The sequence below is a fragment of the Calliphora vicina genome, chromosome 5 (genome assembly GCF_958450345.1).
Source record: "Calliphora vicina chromosome 5, idCalVici1.1, whole genome shotgun sequence".
Taxonomy (NCBI): Eukaryota; Metazoa; Arthropoda; class Insecta; order Diptera; family Calliphoridae; genus Calliphora; species Calliphora vicina.
Window position 1 is genome coordinate 78,198,455 of NC_088784.1, and position 18,860 is coordinate 78,217,314.

At 29.0% G+C, this 18,860-nt stretch overlaps 3 protein-coding genes across 3 annotated transcripts in view; 1 reads left to right on the plus strand and 2 right to left on the minus strand.

Annotated features, from left to right (window-relative positions):
* The window catches only part of Wnt5 (Wnt oncogene analog 5), a 228,504-nt gene that overhangs the window by 47,330 nt on the left and 162,314 nt on the right, over nucleotides 1-18,860 (plus strand). The gene's annotated exons all lie outside the window — the stretch shown is intronic.
* LOC135960505 (uncharacterized) lies at nucleotides 13,124-13,776 on the minus strand. The gene is made up of 2 exons (XM_065511809.1): nucleotides 13,519-13,776; nucleotides 13,124-13,402 (listed from the first exon to the last, which is right to left on the minus strand). The coding sequence occupies exons 1-2, from the start codon at nucleotides 13,693-13,695 to the stop codon at nucleotides 13,226-13,228; spliced, it is 354 nt and encodes a 117-aa protein (XP_065367881.1). The 5' UTR covers nucleotides 13,696-13,776; the 3' UTR covers nucleotides 13,124-13,225.
* On the minus strand, nucleotides 15,984-16,502 carry LOC135960506 (uncharacterized). Its single transcript, XM_065511810.1, has 2 exons — nucleotides 16,291-16,502; nucleotides 15,984-16,217 (listed from the first exon to the last, which is right to left on the minus strand). Exons 1-2 carry the CDS (start codon nucleotides 16,462-16,464, stop codon nucleotides 16,041-16,043), a joined length of 351 nt encoding a protein of 116 aa, XP_065367882.1. The 5' UTR covers nucleotides 16,465-16,502; the 3' UTR covers nucleotides 15,984-16,040.

Below are 18,860 nucleotides of genomic sequence, written 5' to 3' on the forward strand. Positions count from 1 at the left end.
CATTATACATAATTTCTGTTCTTAAAATATATGTTAATGAATCATGTTTATTAACAATTGACCTTTGCTATATATGTGAGAAGATTTCAGATGATCAGAAATTGTATCAGATCTCGTGTCAATCGCTAAATTTCTGACTCTTTGCTGCTTACATTATCGGTTTTTAACTATTATTTTAACACACTGATGTCATTGAAGTCAAGTGCTTACCACAACCGCTAGAAGTCTTTGATGCCATTACTTTGATATCGCCAAAACAAGCTATAATTAATACCTCATTGACAGTTAGGTTTCACTAAACCAAAAAAAAAAGTAAGAGCTGTATTCTGATGTGCCGAATCTTTTTTTAAAAATATATTTTTTTAAATTTTTTAAAAAATAATTTTTTCCAAGTTTTTTTTTAATTTTTTTAAAAAAGATTTTTGTGTTTTTTTTTTTTTTTTAATTTTTAAAAAAAAAAATTTTTTTTGGAAAAAAATTTATGTCCAAAAAATTTTTTGGATGAAAAAAAAATTCGGGTTAAAAAATGTAATATATTAATGACTTAGTAATCCAGATATAGATCAAAAATAGGGAAAAAATCCCGGTTTTTTTCTTATATCTCAGAAGAATTCCCGATATATTGGTGTATGAATCATGTATGTAATTTATTTGGTGGCTACGGAAAGTTGATAGAACCATTACGCTTCATATAAAACTTGTTTATGAGGGGGCTGAAGGGGGCCTTGCCTGTGGACTAGGGACAAATGTTGAACGATTTTCGCTATTCTTTACAGCAGTCATGCCCAAGCCCTATACTCTTGGTGCTCATTTGTTTTTGTAAATCGTATGATATTTTAAAAATGTGTGTTTTTTTTTCTTTTTTCTTTGTATGAATTGGTTTTAACAAAAAAAAATATTGAATAAAAAGTAGTTTTTCTTTAAATGTATTGGTGTTTACTCTTCCATAAGGAACTTATGGGCACCCCTGTTTTACAGTATAATTTCAGAGTACTTACAATTTGTGCAAAATTTTAACAGGTTTGCCGCAAAATCAACATATTTATGACGGCTCAAACAGTATTCCGGGGGGATATTTGGATGCAAAATATTTTTATTTTTCAACATAGTCTCCTTTGAGCTCTATACACATTGTCCATTGTTGCTCTAAAAATAAGATTTGTCGAGTTCTTCAAAATATGTATTTGTTTTTGAGACAATTTCATCGTTGGACTCAAATAACTTTATCTTGGCTAAATACGGTCGGTTTTATTTTCAAATCCTTATTAAATCGAGTTGGTATAATAGTCGCCATTGATTGTTTTATCGTTTTGAATGTTGTCAATTTGGATTATATCGCGTGCATCATAATTAGTTTATTTGCTGACAAATCCACCTTGGCCTTCTTTGGCGGCAATTCTCCCCTTCTTTACTGCTGTTTGTTCTCTGCTGTATTGTGTTGATGCAAGTTTCCTCAACATTTAGGAAACGGTGCTAAAACTCCTCCATATTGCAAATGTACAACACCAAAGATTCCTGTGAAGTTGTCACACGATTGCGTTTGTATTCGATTGTGACTAAACGCGGCAGCCATCTTGCGGAAAGCTTTCTCATACCCAAGTGATCATTCAAAATTTAAACCACTGAGCTCTGTGAGATGCCTGTGGCTTCTACAATCTCTCGTATTTTCAACACCATATTGTGAATTTTTTCAATTGTTTCGGGTATAAAGACCTCAACTGGGCGTCCAAAACTTTCGGCATCTTCCGTGCTTCTAAGGCCACAACGAAATTCAGTAAACCACGTTTTTACCATTGAAATTGATGGTGCATAGTATTTATCAGACATAGCCTGGGTTTGAGTGCTGGTTTTACTTTCACAAAAAATAATGCTTAATGAGCAAACGAAATTCACTTTTTTCCCATTTCTCCTCAAGTCACGAGGTAGGCTGGTTAAAATTTTGACAGGAGTCAACTAGTAGATTGCTATTGGCAGGAGCAGTGTTGCACTTTCAGTTAAGAGGCTGAAATTCGTAAATATATTTTGAGTCCTTGTGAAACTGAAAGACGATATAGTCTGTGAAATTTCATGACATATTTTTTTATAAAATTTTCAATTAAATAATATTTTTAGTTTTGAAAGTGGAAAAACAATTGTTTTTCATAAAAAATGTTTATTACAATAAAATTAATTAAAAGTCTTATTTTTGCTTTTTTCTGCATATTTGTGTGCATATTATCCGTTTTTTTTTTGAGATTTTGTGCTTCATTATTTAATTTTGTTTTTGCATATTTAAACTTGCCCTGCTTATATATGTACATACATAAGTATATAGAAGCTACCGAGCATGTTGCAACATATTTATGTAGCATGTTAAACACAACCAAAAAATATATTTATCATATTTTAAATATTTTTTTGATTATGATCAAGCGATACAGAAACATGAGATTCTGACAAATTTATTCATTTACAAAAACAAAATAATAAAAAAAAATGTATTTATGATGTAAAAATAAAATTATATTCAACAAAAACAATAATATAAAAAAAACATAAAACTTATTTATGTAAATCATAATAAAAACAACACTAACAATAAGTTGTAATAATTGTCAACAATAACAACAGCTACAACTACGTGCATGGTTTTAAATCTATGACAACATACGAGTGAATATTTATACATAAATGTATGTTGCATACCCAAATCACGAGTGGCATGAATTCATAGTTGTAACAATTCACCACGAATGTTAAGTTTATATATAAGTTTGTCATTCCGTTTGTTATTTCCACAATATTAATTTTGGGATCCAATAAGGAAGCTGTTATAAAGATGTGAGTCTATGTGAATGTTAGTGGAAATCAAGTTTCCGCCGACCACAGATATCTGAGGGTCCCAAAACTTGTTTTAAAATATGAGATATATGTTCGGTAATGTTGGTATTGAAAATCAGTAAAATCGATCCATAAATAACTGAGATATGATCAACTAATCATGACTACCTCGATTTTTGGTTATATCTATATATCTCGGATACTAAGTTCTGTACAAAGGCGATATATGTATATATCAAATGAAAGCTATTTTTAAGGCCTTTGCGCTGATTAACACTCCTTAAGTTTACTTGAGTAAGTCTTGATTTTGTAGATGAGAGGAAGGGAGCTTCGAAAGATTTTCCTCTTTTTCTTCCTCTCTTTTCTATAAATTCAAGACTTGCTCAAGTAAACTTAACTTGTGTGAACCAGCACTTTCTATATAATTTGTGTGCAGATGACGAATAAATAGTTTTTGTCACCGAAATGAATTTTTCTTTTAAAATATGCTAAGACGAAAGAAAGGGTTTATAACAAACGCCACTGCCAAATATAAAATTCTTAATTGTTTTTTTTTTATTTTAGTTTGTTTGTTTTTTGAGTGTAAATTTTCATTGAAATTGTAACTACAATTTCTTGTTTTATTTTCATATACTGAGCTACTAGGCTAGCATTTATAGGGCATCATAAGTTACTGGCACAAATGTATGATATTTGATGTTTATAACGAGCAGAGAAGGAATAACAGAATAACCTTGTAACAGTTATGATGTAAACTATTCAAACAGAACAATATTTTATCCTGTTTAGTTTGTTTATATAGTTCAATATTTAATTCAGTTATGAATCTTATCAAAATTGAAACAAGATGCGTCATTTAGTTTGTGTTTGTCAGCCATTGATAGCAGACTACCGCGAGACTTGTCTTCTCGTTAACTGTTTCAGGCAAGGTTTTATGTGTATAAGTTTAAAATCAAAACAATTGCATTTTTTACTTTAATTAAGGTTAGTTTATTGTAAAAAATAAGAAAAGAAAAACTCCTCATTGCAAGGTTTTTATAGAATGGGGTGGTTAGTTTATTAACCACCATGTCGGTTGGCATTAAAAATAATTATGATACAAATTTACGTAGCGTATAAATTTGTTTGAAAGCTAATCAGTTTGACTAAATTTTCTGAGAAAAGTAACACTGAATTCGATGAAGAATAAACACTCTGTGCTTTTTTATTGGATGCGTGGAAGTCTCTTAGAAAAACTGCGGTTTACAATATTTACAAATTAATATATTAATCTAACCTGACGGCAAAGTTTTGCAAAAAAACATAAACAATGACTTCAAAATAATTTAATTGTTAAGCAAAATGCCAATAGATGCCAATAAACTATGTTTTAAAGACTATAGAAAAGGTGGTTAGAAAAGTGACCACTAAAGAGTTAAGCATTATATTTTGCTTGATAAATACTCTGCATCATCAATTTCAATCCGAACAATTGAACAAATTCACGTTATGGGTTAAATCAATCGGTGGTTGAAACTGCTGGCAATTGTGGAAGCCATAGGCATTTCACATAACTCATTCGTTTCAATTTTGAATGATCATTGGGGCAGGAGAAAGCTTTCAGCAAGATGGCTGCCGTGTTTGCTCACAATCGATTTGCATTTGTGTGATCGTGTGACAACTTCGCAGGAATGTTTGGCGTTATTCAACGTAGATCCAACACAACACACCAGAGACCAAACAGCAGTCAAAACAGTAGGATTTTTTTGGATAAATCGGCCATCAAATACATATTTTGATGACCTCGACACATCTTATTTTTTAGAAGGAGAAACACAAATTGGAGGAACCTCAAAATTTACAGAAATCGTGGATTTTTATAGTCCAAAATAGAATCAATTCATGCTGCCTTGTTTAGTCAATAAAGCAACATTATAAAATTACGCTCCTTTATATAGTACAATGTTTAATCAAATATTGGACCATAATCAAATGGTTAAAATTTATAAAGTTCAATATTCAAACAAATCTTGGGTCTTAATGAAACCGTGTTTCTTTTCGAACCTAATATTTTTAATATATAAAAGAGTAACGTTACTGACTGACTGATTCATCATCGCACAGCCCAAACGACTAAAGTTAGAATCATGAAATTTTAATTGTGGGTTCCTCCCTCCTCAAAACGATCCGATAAGAAGGGATTTTTGGAAATTCGAACGTTTAGGGGGTAAAAAAGGGTAAATTCGGTAACCTTATACCTTCAAAACTAATAAAGATACAAAAAAACCTAAAATTGCATGTTACTCCAATTAAAAAATAGGTGTTTCGTACTTTTTCGAAATTCGAACCTTTTACGGGATAAAACGGGTAAAAACTGTATTTTGGTACTTTTTTGGCACCCTATGTATCTTTTAAACCAATTAACATAGAAACAAATTTTATATCGTATTCTTTACTTATCAAAAAATAAAAAATATAGGTTTGGTACTTTTTCGAAATTCGAACCCTTAAGGGATAAAAATTGTGTTTATTTTTGGTACTTTTTAATAAAATATGTTTTTCTATAATTTGATATAGACATTTTATTATGAGCTCCCACCACGATACAGAAATTTATTTGAATAAAATTTTACCACCGTAATGGGGATAAAAAAGGTATCAAAAAGGTGATAAAATCGGGAAAATACATTTTGTTGGAAATTATAAAGCCAATTTTGATAATTTGTTTAACATTGGTTCCTGGATTCATACAAAAATTAACTAACCGGGTGTTTTTTGGAACTCGAGTGTCAAGGTGTATATTGGTCCAAATCCGGGGAAACAGTTTGGTACTTTTTTTAAAACATATTTTTCTGGGGCATATTAACACAGATTTTAATCTTTTGAGACATGTCTGTAGCATAAACAATTTTGGCAAAATGGAATATTTTTAAATTTCAAACTTGAGGGGTGTTCAAGGAGGAAAAGTGAAATTGGTACTTTTCTCCGAATGGTACTTTTTTAATATTTTAAATTATTTCACTTATCGACATTAAAGTTAGCTATATGTATCTGAGTGAAGTTAGTGTTAGGAATAGTGGATAATATTTAGGTACCAAAATGTAAGAACTGAACTATAGGTACTTTTTTATTCTACTAATGGTACTTTTTGAATTTTCTATAACAATGAACTTAGAAACATGATATTAAGCATATATGGTCCTAAGTGAGTGAGAATTCTAGGGATAGACTTTTTGGTACTTTTTCTTTATTCGAATGGTACTTTTTGTAATTTCTTCACCAATTAACTTAAAACCATGAAATTAAGCTTATATGGGAGTGAGTGGGAAACCACAAGTGGGGACTTTTTGGTACTTTTTATATATTATTTGTTAAGAAAATATGAACTTTATTAAGAAAATTGTGGATCTGTACAGATTCCAATATTTAAACAAATCGTGGATCATTCTAAACTTCAATATTTAATTCAATTGTTTCTAAATTTCAATATTTAATTATAATGGGGACCTTGCTAAACTCCAATATACAATCAAATTGTGGAATTGTGGATAAAGTCTAATATTGTGTCAAATCGTTTGTATTTTTATGGTTCAATCAAATCGTGCTTCATTAAATTTCTTACATTTCACCTAAATGTTCTGTTATTTTTTAAAATCTCTGTTAAAAAAGTTCATAAACTTTGTTTTTTTTTTGGTTGGATTTAAGTATTTAATTTAAATTCAAAACAAAAAGAGAACAAAAAATGATTTACTTATGCATGCATGCATTGCATATAGACATTCCGGCAAGCAGGCAGGCAGTAGTCATTCATGCATGCACAAGTCAGGCATATAAATGTCGTGAGTTAAAGATTTGTTGATGTTTAATTGTTTTTTCAATTCGAATTTTGTTTTTATATCAGCCACTTTAAATTGTCATAAAAAATTAGTTTTTCAATTTGTTAACATGCCTCTTGTTTTTTTGTTTCTCTTGTTCTGCATGTTTCAAATTTGATGTGGCAAGTTGGAAACTTTCTTAAATTTTATAATGTTTGTATTAAATTTGTTCATGTGTTTGTTTGTTTTTTTGTCAGCTCTTTACTTCATAGATTATTTATTACAATCGTAAATCTTTCCTGCTGGTTACAACATTTTCTTGTGTGAGCACCACTTTCCTTATTGTTGTCTTGTCATTGTAATAGAGTTGCTTGATTGTTTATTTTTTTTCTTTTTATTTATTGACAGATTTTATCACGGAAACTAGTTAACAAAATATGTATGTATAAAAAAAAACACACGAGAATTTTTTATGATCGATCATAAAAATACAATTTGTTTTCAATTAGTCAGTATTTGTTTTTCTTTCTTTTATACAGCTATATAGAATAAATAAACAAAAAAGAACTAAATTGAAAATGAAACATGAAAACAAGAACTAGTTGATGGTTGAGTTTTAGTATTTTGGGAAGAAAAATCAATAAATTTATAGTGAAAATTATTAAGGATATTACAGAAATATAGCACAATTTTTGGTACTCATGGCTATTTGAACTGTTATACTTTAGATTTTCTATAGAAAAAACTGTTATACAAAAGATTTTCTATAGAAAAAACTGTTATACACAAGATTTTCTATAGAAAATACTGTTATACGCAAGATTTTCTATAGAAAATACTGTTATACACAAGATTTTCTATAGAAAATACTGTTATACACAATATATTCCATAGAAAATACTGTAATACAAAAGAAAATACTGTTATACGCAAGATATTCTACATAAAGTACTGTTATACACACGATTTTCTGTAGAAAGCTGTTATACACAAGATTTTCTAAAGAAAATACTGTTATACACAATATATTGCATAGAAAATACTGTAATGCAAAAGAAAATACTGTTATACACAAGATTTTCTTTAGAAAATACAAGATTTTCTATAGAAAATACAAGATTTTCTATAGAAAATACTGTTATACACAAGATTTTCTACATAAAGTACTGTTATACACAAGATTTTCTACATAAAGTACTTTTATACACACGATTTTCTATAGAAAACTGTTACACACAAGATTTTCTAAAGAAAATACTGTTATACACAATATATTCCATAGAAAATACTGTAATGCAAAAGAAAATACTGTTATACACAAGATTTTCTATAGAAAATACTGTTATACACAAGATTTTCTAAAGAAAATACTGTTATACAGAAGATTTTGTAAAGAAAATACTGTTATACACAAGATTTTCTGAAGAAAATACTGTTATACACAAGATTTTCTAAAAAAAATACTGTTATACACAAGATTTTCTGAAGAAAATACTGTTATACACAAGAATTTCTACAGAAAATACTGTTATACACACGATTTTCTATAGAAAACTGTTATACACAAGATTTTCTAAAGAAAATACTGTTATACACAATATATTCCATAGAAAATACTGTAATGCAAAAGAAAATACTGTTATACACAAGATTTTCTTTAGAAAATACTGTTATACACAAGATTTACTATAGAAAATAATGTTATACACAAGATTTTCTAAAGAAAATACTGTTATACAGAAGATTTTGTAAAGAAAATACTGTTATACACAAGATTTTCTGAAGAAAATACTGTTATACACAAGATTTTCTAAAAAAAATACTGTTATACACAAGATTTTCTGAAGAAAATACTGTTATACACAAGAATTTCTACAGAAAATACTGTTATACACACGATTTTCTATAGAAAACTGTTATACACAAGATTTTCTAAAGAAAATACTGTTATACACAATATATTCCATAGAAAATACTGTAATGCAAAAGAAAATACTGTTATACACAAGATTTTCTTTAGAAAATACTGTTATACACAAGATTTTCTATAGAAAATACTGTTATACACAAGATTTTCTATAGAAAATACTGTTATACACAAGAGTTTCTAAAGAAAATACTGTTATACACAAGATTTTCTGAAGAAAATACTGCTATACACAAGATTTTCGAAAGAAAATTTTGTTATACACAATACTTTCTACAGAAAATTCTATCTTGTTTTTAGAACATATTTGGCCTCTTTATGGCATATTTTTTTTATACCCATCATCAAAAAAGATGGAGGGTATATTGGATTTGTCATTGTGTTTTTAACACATCGAAATATTCATTGCAAAAATATATATATTCTGGGTCCTTATAAAATTCCAAGACCATCTAACTATGTCCGTCAGTCTGTCTGTCTGTTGAAAATTCGATAGGGCCCCAACAGAAGGAGCTAACTGGCTAAAATTCTCCATAAATATCCTCTGTTGATTAAGTTTGGCATTGAAAATCGGTCCATAATTTGACCCAGTCGTCACACAAATATCCCAAGGAATACTATTATGATGAAATGTTGCACAAATTTATTCTAAGTACTCTGAAAATATACTGTAAAGTATGGCGAACATCGGGCAGTCCCCATACAAGGCCCCTCTGAAAATGACTTGATCATTATTAATTGTCTTATAATATTTAATATCGAGATGAAATTGAACATAAACAAGTTTTAAGTGAACCTAAACAGAAAGAAATGATCTGCCTGGACACTGGTTTTCATAGTGTTTAATATTTAAAAAATCGCTATGGAAACTTCTAGGAAAACACGAATATGGATGTCAGTAGCGACTGCAAATAATATGACAAATCCCAGTAAAACCTCTACTTACATAGAAACCAGCAAGTAATATTGGAGCATTTCGCTTACAAATGTACTTACATTCACCCAAAGAATATGTAGCTACAAAATAATTGCCTTGTGTGGGAATCGAACCGACAGGCTCTATTGATTTTTAAAAGCTGTGCTAAATGCAAAAGTCCATTACCAACCTGTATAAAAATAAGTTTTTATTCTACTAATTTAAGTAATGTGCTGGGTAATGACCACTCATTACAAAATAAATTATGTGGTAACTAGTTGCCATTTCCAAAATTCACAAAATTTTTGCTGGGATGTTATTGTTTGAATTTAAAATACAGCTGTTTTGGAAAAAACTAATCATTCGAGCATTTTTAGCTAATTCGAGTGTTCTTTAAAAATATTGGATATCAGTTTTAACAATAACTTTATTGCTGATTATACTTTTTCAGTGCATTAACAATTTATTTCTATATTTGGAATCTAACCTAAGATAGGATATAGTATCAAAGAAAGGACGATCGTATAAACTTTTCAAAATACAATATTTAAATTATTCAGTTAGTTTTTGGTTCAATATTTGAAAAAATTCTTAAGTCCATTTCCATTCTAATATTTAAACCAATCATGGGGCTTTTTTTAGAGTATAAATAATATTACATTTAAAGACATTTAGTCGACTGCTTCTATACAAGCTATATATAGCAGTCATTGCAAGATACGTTAGTTGGTAAAGGCAAATCTGGTTATTTAATTCCCATTTAATCTCCCTTCAGTATATTCTAACTCTCTATAAATATCTTCCAAATTGATCTTAAATTAATTATTTTAATTAATTAAAACATTTAAATTTATTGTTAGTTAATTTATTATATTTTTTTTTGTAGAAATCTGTTTAAATTAATCATATTTCATTTAAACATAAGTATATTTTTAATTGTTTTTTTTTTTTTTGTTTCAACAACTTTGACTTTTTAATTTTTCCTGATATTTATGTTTTATATTGCATTCTATATTTGATTTTACTTTTTTTGTTATAATTTTTTGTTGTTAAACATTCTATATTAAATATGTATGTGTGCTTGTGGTATTTATTATGTTATCAATTTTGAAATAAAATTTTAATTATTTTAATTTTATTCATGTATGAGTTTTTAAACAACTTTCATGTACAAGTACGAATTTTATGCATTTTAATGAGTTGGACCAATTGAAAAAAGCAAATGCAATTAAATAAATAATTGAAAAACAATTTGCCATAACTATGAGAAGATTAGGGCTATTCATAGGTAAAAGGAGTACAGATATTTGTGGAAAAAATAAAAATTTATATTACTTAAAATGATTTTGAAAAATTATTTAATTGACTAGGTTTTCATTTACTAATAAGTAGTTTAGTATCTCAGCAGTTCTAGGAGACTGTCCCGAACTAGTGATTTCATCTATCATTTTGGCTGACAGCTACTTACGTGACTAGTTATTTTAATACGTACATGTCCTAAGCAAAGGGTCAATTGTCACTTTTGGATCACAATGAGACTGTCTGATAACTGGTCCAAAGTTGTCAGCACATTGGATTCACATTCAGGTTACATAGGATCAGTTACCTTACTAGCTACATAACCGATTAATTGATTTGGATGCTAACTGACCTTAGATATTCTATTAAAAATATCTCCATAGAAAGTCCAATAACCAATTGCTTGTAGACAAACCTTCCACACACAACTCTCCAAAATACGGGTTTAAAGTGACCACACTCTAGGTTACTTAGAGACACTAAAGTGACAATTGACTTCACTCTAGGTTACATGGGATGCCAGTATACTTAAGCAAAAAGAAAATAAACTGTATGAGAATTATATCAACACAATTTGTATAAAACCAGTTTCTACGAATTACTCACAAAAAAGTGCAGTACAAAATAAACGTTTAAAGTGAATACACTTTAGATTACTTCGATATACTTAAAACACTTGACTTACATAAACATTAAAGGTACTTAAGCGACCATTGTCTCCACGCTAGATTACCTAGGATGCATAAAGTAAGCAATTAACTCCTCTCAGCACTGCAAAGAGCACATACGAGACAAATGATCCAAAATATATTAACTGGAGTCAGCCAAGTGATCGGACATTAGTGACAATTACTGTCTATGAGGAATACACTACGAATTATTCCGATAAAACTGCAGTACAAAATAAACCTTAAATGTGACCACACTCTAGATTACTTAGAGACACTTAATCGACAATTGACTTCACACTAGATTACCTGGGATGTATAAAGTAACCAATTGACTTCACTTTGCACTACAAAGAGCACATACGAGACAAATGATCCAAAATATATTATCTAGAGTCAGTAAGCAAGTGTTCAGACATTAGTGAAAATTACTGTCTATGAGGAATACAATACGAATTATTCAGAAAAAATTGCAGTACAAACTAAACCTTAAAAGTGACCACACTCTAGATTACTTAGAGACACTTTAGCGACAACTGACTTCACGCTAGATTACCTGGGATGTATAAAGTAAGCAATTGACTTCACCTTGCACTACAAAAAGCACATACGAGACAAATGATCCAAAATATATTAACTGGAGTCAGCCAAGTGTTCAGACATTAGTGAAAATTACTGTCTATGAGGAATACAATACGAATTATTCAGAAAAAATTGCAGTATAAAATAAAACTTAAAAGTGACCACACTCTAGATTACTTAGAGACACTTTAGCGACAATTGACTTCACGCTAGATTGCCTGGGTTGTATAAAGTAAGCAATTGACTTCACTTTGCACTACAAAAAGCACATACGAGACAAATGATCCAAAATATATTAACTGGAGTCAGCCAAGTAATCAGACATTAGTGACAATTACTGTCTATGAGGAATATACTAAGAATTATTCGGAAAAAACTGCAGTACAAAATAAACCTTAAAAGTGACCACACTCTAGATTACTTAGAGACACTTAAGCGACAATTAACTTCACGCTAGATGACCTGGGATGTACAAAGTAAACAATTGACTTTTCTCTGCAATACAAAGAGCACATACATGTCAAATGACCCAAAATATATAAACTGAAGTCAGCCAAGTGATCAGATATTAGTGCAAATTACTGTCTATGAGGAATACACTACGAATTATTCAGAAAAAATTGCAGTACAAAATAAACCTTAAAAGTGACCACACTCTAGATTACTTAGAGACACTTAAGCGACAATTAACTTCACGCTAGATGACCTGGGATGTACAAAGTAAACAATTGACTTTTCTGAATTGCTGGATGTTTAAAACTCTATAGAGACTGTGAATGTCCCTAATATGCTTGACTAATTAAAGCATACACAAACAAATTTTAATAATTTGTCACATATTTATAGGCGCACAAGTTTTACATTAAACATATTTATATACTAAATATTAAAACATATTTAGAGCAGTAGGATATTTATAAATTTACTGGAAACTCAAATTTATATAAAACTTTAAAAATGCTTAATAGGGGAATAATATTTAAAGTTTTTTTTTAAAGAAGATTTCTGTTGATTTTAAGTGAAAACTAAAACTTTAAAATTTCTCCTATTATAAACACACCAACTAAAGCAATTAATTAATTTAATTACTTATTAAAATAAATAAAAAAATACGTCATTAACGCTTGCCTTTTATCACTTGCCAAAACAATATGCTCATGCAGATTTTATTAATAATGTTCAATTAAACAATAAAGAATGTTTAATATAATTTTGTCATTTATTTACCCCAAATTTCAACAGTGGTATTAATACCTTTGCCGTATTGTGATTTCAAATTGACAGTGGCAAATTTATAACCAGGACCACCGGACCACAAACTGCCAGTAGCGCCTGAGGTATTTGTGAAACGATCATAAATAAAGATGGCCGTAATAGTGCGGTTATTGGTTTGACCCTAAAAACAAACAGAAACACACACAAACTCTCTCAATTAATATTTCACATAAACATTGTAAATGTTGCACAATAAACCGATATATACAATATAAATTCAACATATAACTAACTTACACTCTTGGGGTAGACAACATCAGCCTGCAGATAAGTGTTGGCAACGGGAGTGCGTACAATGGCTTCATTTAGTAGCAAAATATCTGTGGCATTACGTTTGCCCCAACTGCTGTTAACGGCCAAGGCGGTGGTGGCAAATACAGCCACAAAAACAATACAGTATTTTAGAGAAATCATATTGTTTTGTAAGCTCAGCGAATGTCCTTTTATGGTTAGAGGTCTAGTTTGGCAATTGAAATTTTTCAAATTAAATGAATGCAACTTTTAATTTGCCAACAATATTTATACTCAGTCTTAATGCAGTTCTAGGTAAATATGGTTTCAAGTGTTTTTCTTTTAAAATTTATGCATGAATCAGCTTTTATTGCCAATACAATAGATATTGTTGTTATCAATTTGAAATATTAAATTTGCATTTAATCTATTTAGATTATTTTTTGTTTTAGCTAAAATTGTTTTTTATCAGTTATTGAAAATTATTTCAGTCAGTTGGTCTACTGACTATTTTTATTGCCAGCTGTATGTCTTCGAGGGACTTTTTTTCTTTTAATAAGTTTTTATTAAACGTCATTTCCAAAACTTTAAATTATGCCACTTTGTTTGGCAAAATGCTGGCATTGAAATTACAATTAAAGCGACAAACTACAAATTTCTCAATGAAAGCAACATGAAAAATCACCCAGCAGATCTGGTTAACTGTCCCGAACTAGTGATTTAACCTATCATTTAAGATCACTACTGCTGGAAGAGAAAAAACATGGTTACGACAACTATACTATGTGCTTTGTAACAATATATTGTTGTCGTACGCGAAGTTTTGTTATTCCAATTCTATTTCAGCAATATTTTAGCTACTGATTCAGTATTGGCCATTGTTAGCTATGACCTTTTCCCATCTTTCTGGCAACATGTGGAATCCGAGCCAAAAGAACGGCTCATCTTTTAAGGTCAAGAACGAATCAAGGAAATATCGGATACTATGTTACAAAGTGAAGCATATGCCAGAGAGCGCGTGCTGCATCTATCGAAACTATAAAGTGATTGAGAGGAGGCAAAATTTGCAAACCAATTTATACTTAATACTTTGTAACAGGTATTGCAACATGTGGCCGAGCATTGTCATGATCGAATATTACAGTTTCATGTCTGGACGCATATTCGGGGTGTTTTTCGGCCAATACTCGCTTCAAACGAATCAGTTTTTTTGTTTATGAAAAAAGCTTTACTTGAATTTTTTTATGAAAAAGCTTTTACTGAAAAGTTTATTTGAAATATTTTCTATGACAAAAGCTTTTATTTGAAAATGTTTGTTTATGAAAAAAGCTTTTTTTGAAAATTTTTTTAAAATAAAATTCTTTTATTGCGGCTTTTTTATGAAAAAAGCATTTATTGAAGTTTTTTTTAATGAAAAAAGCTTTTATTTGAAAATTTTTTATGAAAAAGTGTTTATTTGAAAGTTTTTTTTAATGAAAAAAGCTTTTATTTATGTTTTTTATTGAGCTTTTATTGAGGTTTTTTATGAAGAAAGCATTTAGTGAAAAGTATTTTATGCTAAAAGCTTTTCGACATTTTTTTTTATGAAAATAGCTTTTATTTGAAATATTTTTTATGAAAAAAGTTTTTATTTAAAAGTTTTTTTATGAAAAAAGCTTTTATTTGAATTTTTTTATGAAAAAAGCTTATACTGAAAATTTTATTTTATGAAAAAAGCTTTTACTGAAAATTTTATTTTATGAAAAAGCATTTACATATTGAAATATTTTTTATGAAAAAAGCTTTTATTGAAAAATGTTAGTTTATGAACAAAGCTTTTACTCGAAATTGATTTTTTTTATGAAAAAGCTTTTATATGAAATATTTTTTATGAAAAAAGCTTTTATTTTAAATTTTTTATGAAAAAAGCTTTTATTTTAAAAGTTTCTTTTATTAAAAAATGTTTACTGAAAAAAGCTTTTACTAGAAACATTAAAAAAAAATATAAAAAAACGCTTTTATTTTAAAAGTTTTTTTTTATTAAAAAAGCTTTTACTGAAAAGTTTATTTTATGAAAAAAGTTTTTTTTATTAAAAAAGTATTTACTGAAAATTTATTATGAAAATGTTTTTATGGAAAAATCTTTAATACAAAGTTTTTTTATGATAGAAGCTTTTACTTGAAAAAAGTTACTGAAAAAAATTTCATTGAAAAGATTGTTATTGAAAAAGCTTTTGTTGTATTTTATGAAAAAGGATTTTATTGGAAAGTTTTTTTATGAAAAAAGCTTTTATTGAAAAGTTGTTTATAAAAAATGCTTTTATTGAGAAGTTTTTTTTTGTTTAATTTACAAATTTGTTTATGATAAAGCTCTTATTTCAAAAGTTGTTTTGCGAAAAAAGCTAGTTTTTACCTATATGTAAATTATACTTATAGTCGTATAACTTTTAATGATTGAAACCAGAATTTTTTATTTGCTTTTCACTTTAACATTTTTTTTTTATTTTCGTTTTATTATTATCTAATATCACAATTTTGTTTACATTTACTTAACGGCCATAGAATTCAACAGTGGAGTTAATACCTCTTGAGTATTGACTCTTCAAATTGACGGTGGCAAATTTGTAACCGGGACCGCCAGACCAAAGATTAGGTTGGGCACCGGAACTGTTGGTGAAACGGTCATAGACATAAATGGCAGTGATATTTCTGGTATTGCCTTGACCCTAAAAGAGAAAAAAAATTTATTATAAATTTATGTCTTAAGATGTCTTCAGATGTGGGAAAATAAATACTTACAGATTTGGGAAAAGCAACATTCACATTCCAGTAATTACCATTGAGGGGTGTACGCACAACATTCTCACGATACAATAGATAATCATTGGAATAACGTTTACCCCAGCTGGCACTGCTGGTGAAGGCGACTGTGGCCAAAGAGGCAATTAAACAGAAAGTAATTAAGAATTTCATGTTGCTTGTAGAGAGTTGCTCTAATACTGTTGGTGTTTAAGGAAATTGCAAATGTTTTTATACTAAAAATAATCTTTTATTTTATGGTTGGTGTTTTTGATTGGGCTGTTTGAATTAAATTGATAACTATATAGGAATTATTATTATTATATTACTTATTATCATATCAATTTAATTAAATAGACGGTGATTTTTTTTGGGGACTTATATTGTTTATACTTTTTCTTTTTGTATTAATCAGTGATTCGTACACACTTGTTGGATGTTATCTGTATTGCAAACAGTAGTCGTAGTAGAGGCGTTCATTTGGGGAGGTTTATTTTATGTTTGTTTATTTCTCATGTATCGATCACATAAAGACATAATTATAATGTTATTGACCAAAGACAAGTAGAAGTCATTGTTGGCTTTGACCTTTTCCCAGCTTTCTGGCAACATATGAAGCCCAAAAGAATTGTTCATCTGTTGAGGCTAAAAACGAATCAAGCCAATATCGGATACTCTGTTCCAAAGTGTAGCGTATCCCAGAGAGAGCATTCTGCATCGATCAAAACAAATAGTAGTCGGAAGGGGCACGGTCTGGACTATAAAGCGGGTGAGCCAAAACTTCTGACTTGAATACCCCTAATGTTATGATAACAATTGGAAATTTGTTTTCTAAAAATTTCAAGGGCTTCTCTGAATTTGAAAGTAGGTACTACTTGAAGTAGATTTTAGTGGGAACTTTCATATCTATTTTCCACGGAACTAAAGAGTTGTACAATATTCGAGTGTTATTATATTATATCATAATTTCCAGACAGGTAAACAATATTATTGACAATTAGGTCTGGAGACAATTTTCAATATACTTAAAGAAACAAATTCCAATGAAAGCAAAATTAAAAATTTTTATATAAATTGATATCAACCTAAAATTGCTAAAGTTTTTTTTTCTCATTTTTAACACGCAATTTTTGCAACACCCTTTAGTATTTTTATTTTTACACGCTCTGAATTAGTCATAGACAGTATATTATATAGATTTATAATTACCACACATGTATTATTTTTAACTCTTTATTCTGCCTTTAAGTGGTAAAAATTAACAAACATTTCCATTTGTTTTTTTAAAAAAATCTATACGTGAATCAATATATATCATCAATGTTACATTAACGGTTTTGTTGTGTCTATAAATTGTATTGCCCATCGAATGATTCAACTCTAATGATCGAATATTCCCGGGGGATTTTGGGACTAGGGAATGTATTCTAAAGTATTCCAAAATTTATTCAACACAAAGTAAAAATTTCACAGAAGTTTTTATACGAAAGCAATTTTTAAATAGCTGGGATAATGATCAATTATTTTCTTGAACAAAAAGTATTTAACATTTAATTTCGAAATGACATGATCCGAATAGCCGTTTTCCATTTTGGAATGCTTGCTTCCTTTGATAAACATTTGAAAATAATAACACTGTGCACGAAATTGACTATTTTCGAGATATTGTGATATATGCACAGGTTGGCAAAAAGAATAATTTTTTAGAAAAATTTCTAAATTTTTGGATTTTAAAATGGCATAAAAAGTTGGAAAATGTATAGAAAACGAAGTTCCAAATAAAACAAGACATAAATAATTAAAAATCTGTCCACAACTTTTAATTTTATTCACAAAAGATAAGATACATAACTCGTAGTACTGCAATAGTCGACAATGCAGTGCCGTTTTTACGAAACGGCAAGATTCTTCATTCAATTTTTCATTCTGTTTTAAAAAACAAAAATTTCGAAATTTTGCTAAAAAAAATTATTTTTTGTTTGCCAAAAAAATTTATATTTCTAAAACGACTGCGAAGATTAAAAACATGTTAAGCCTTTCTTAAAGGTAAATTTATTGCGGAATTTCGTTTTTTTCAGTTTTGAGTTATGTGAGTTATACTCAATAACGGTATATATCGAAAATACTAGCTAACCTAATGAAACGGTTAGCACCACTGAATTCAGCTTACCCGAATTAGTTTAACCCACCGGGTGCCCTGCTTGACAGTTTTTTCAACTAGCACGGTATAATTTTTTCAACAAAATCGGAAAACGTTAACCCTTAAATCGTGAAGATCAAAGGTAAAATTTATCAATATTTGGAATTTTTCATGGAGAGATAGCGAAATATTATATACTTTTGCGCCGATTTTGATGAAACTTAAGAAAAATTTAACATAAACTCTAGTGTTTATAATAACAGCACAAGAATGGAAATTAACGCTTAATGGCACTTGGGGTTAAAATGACCCCAAACTTTTAAAATCATAATTTTTTTTATGGTTTTAGAAGTTTGGGGTCATTTTAACCCCAAGTGCTATATAGGGTTAATTTTAACTTTTCTGCTGTTTTTGTAAATATTAAGCTTTG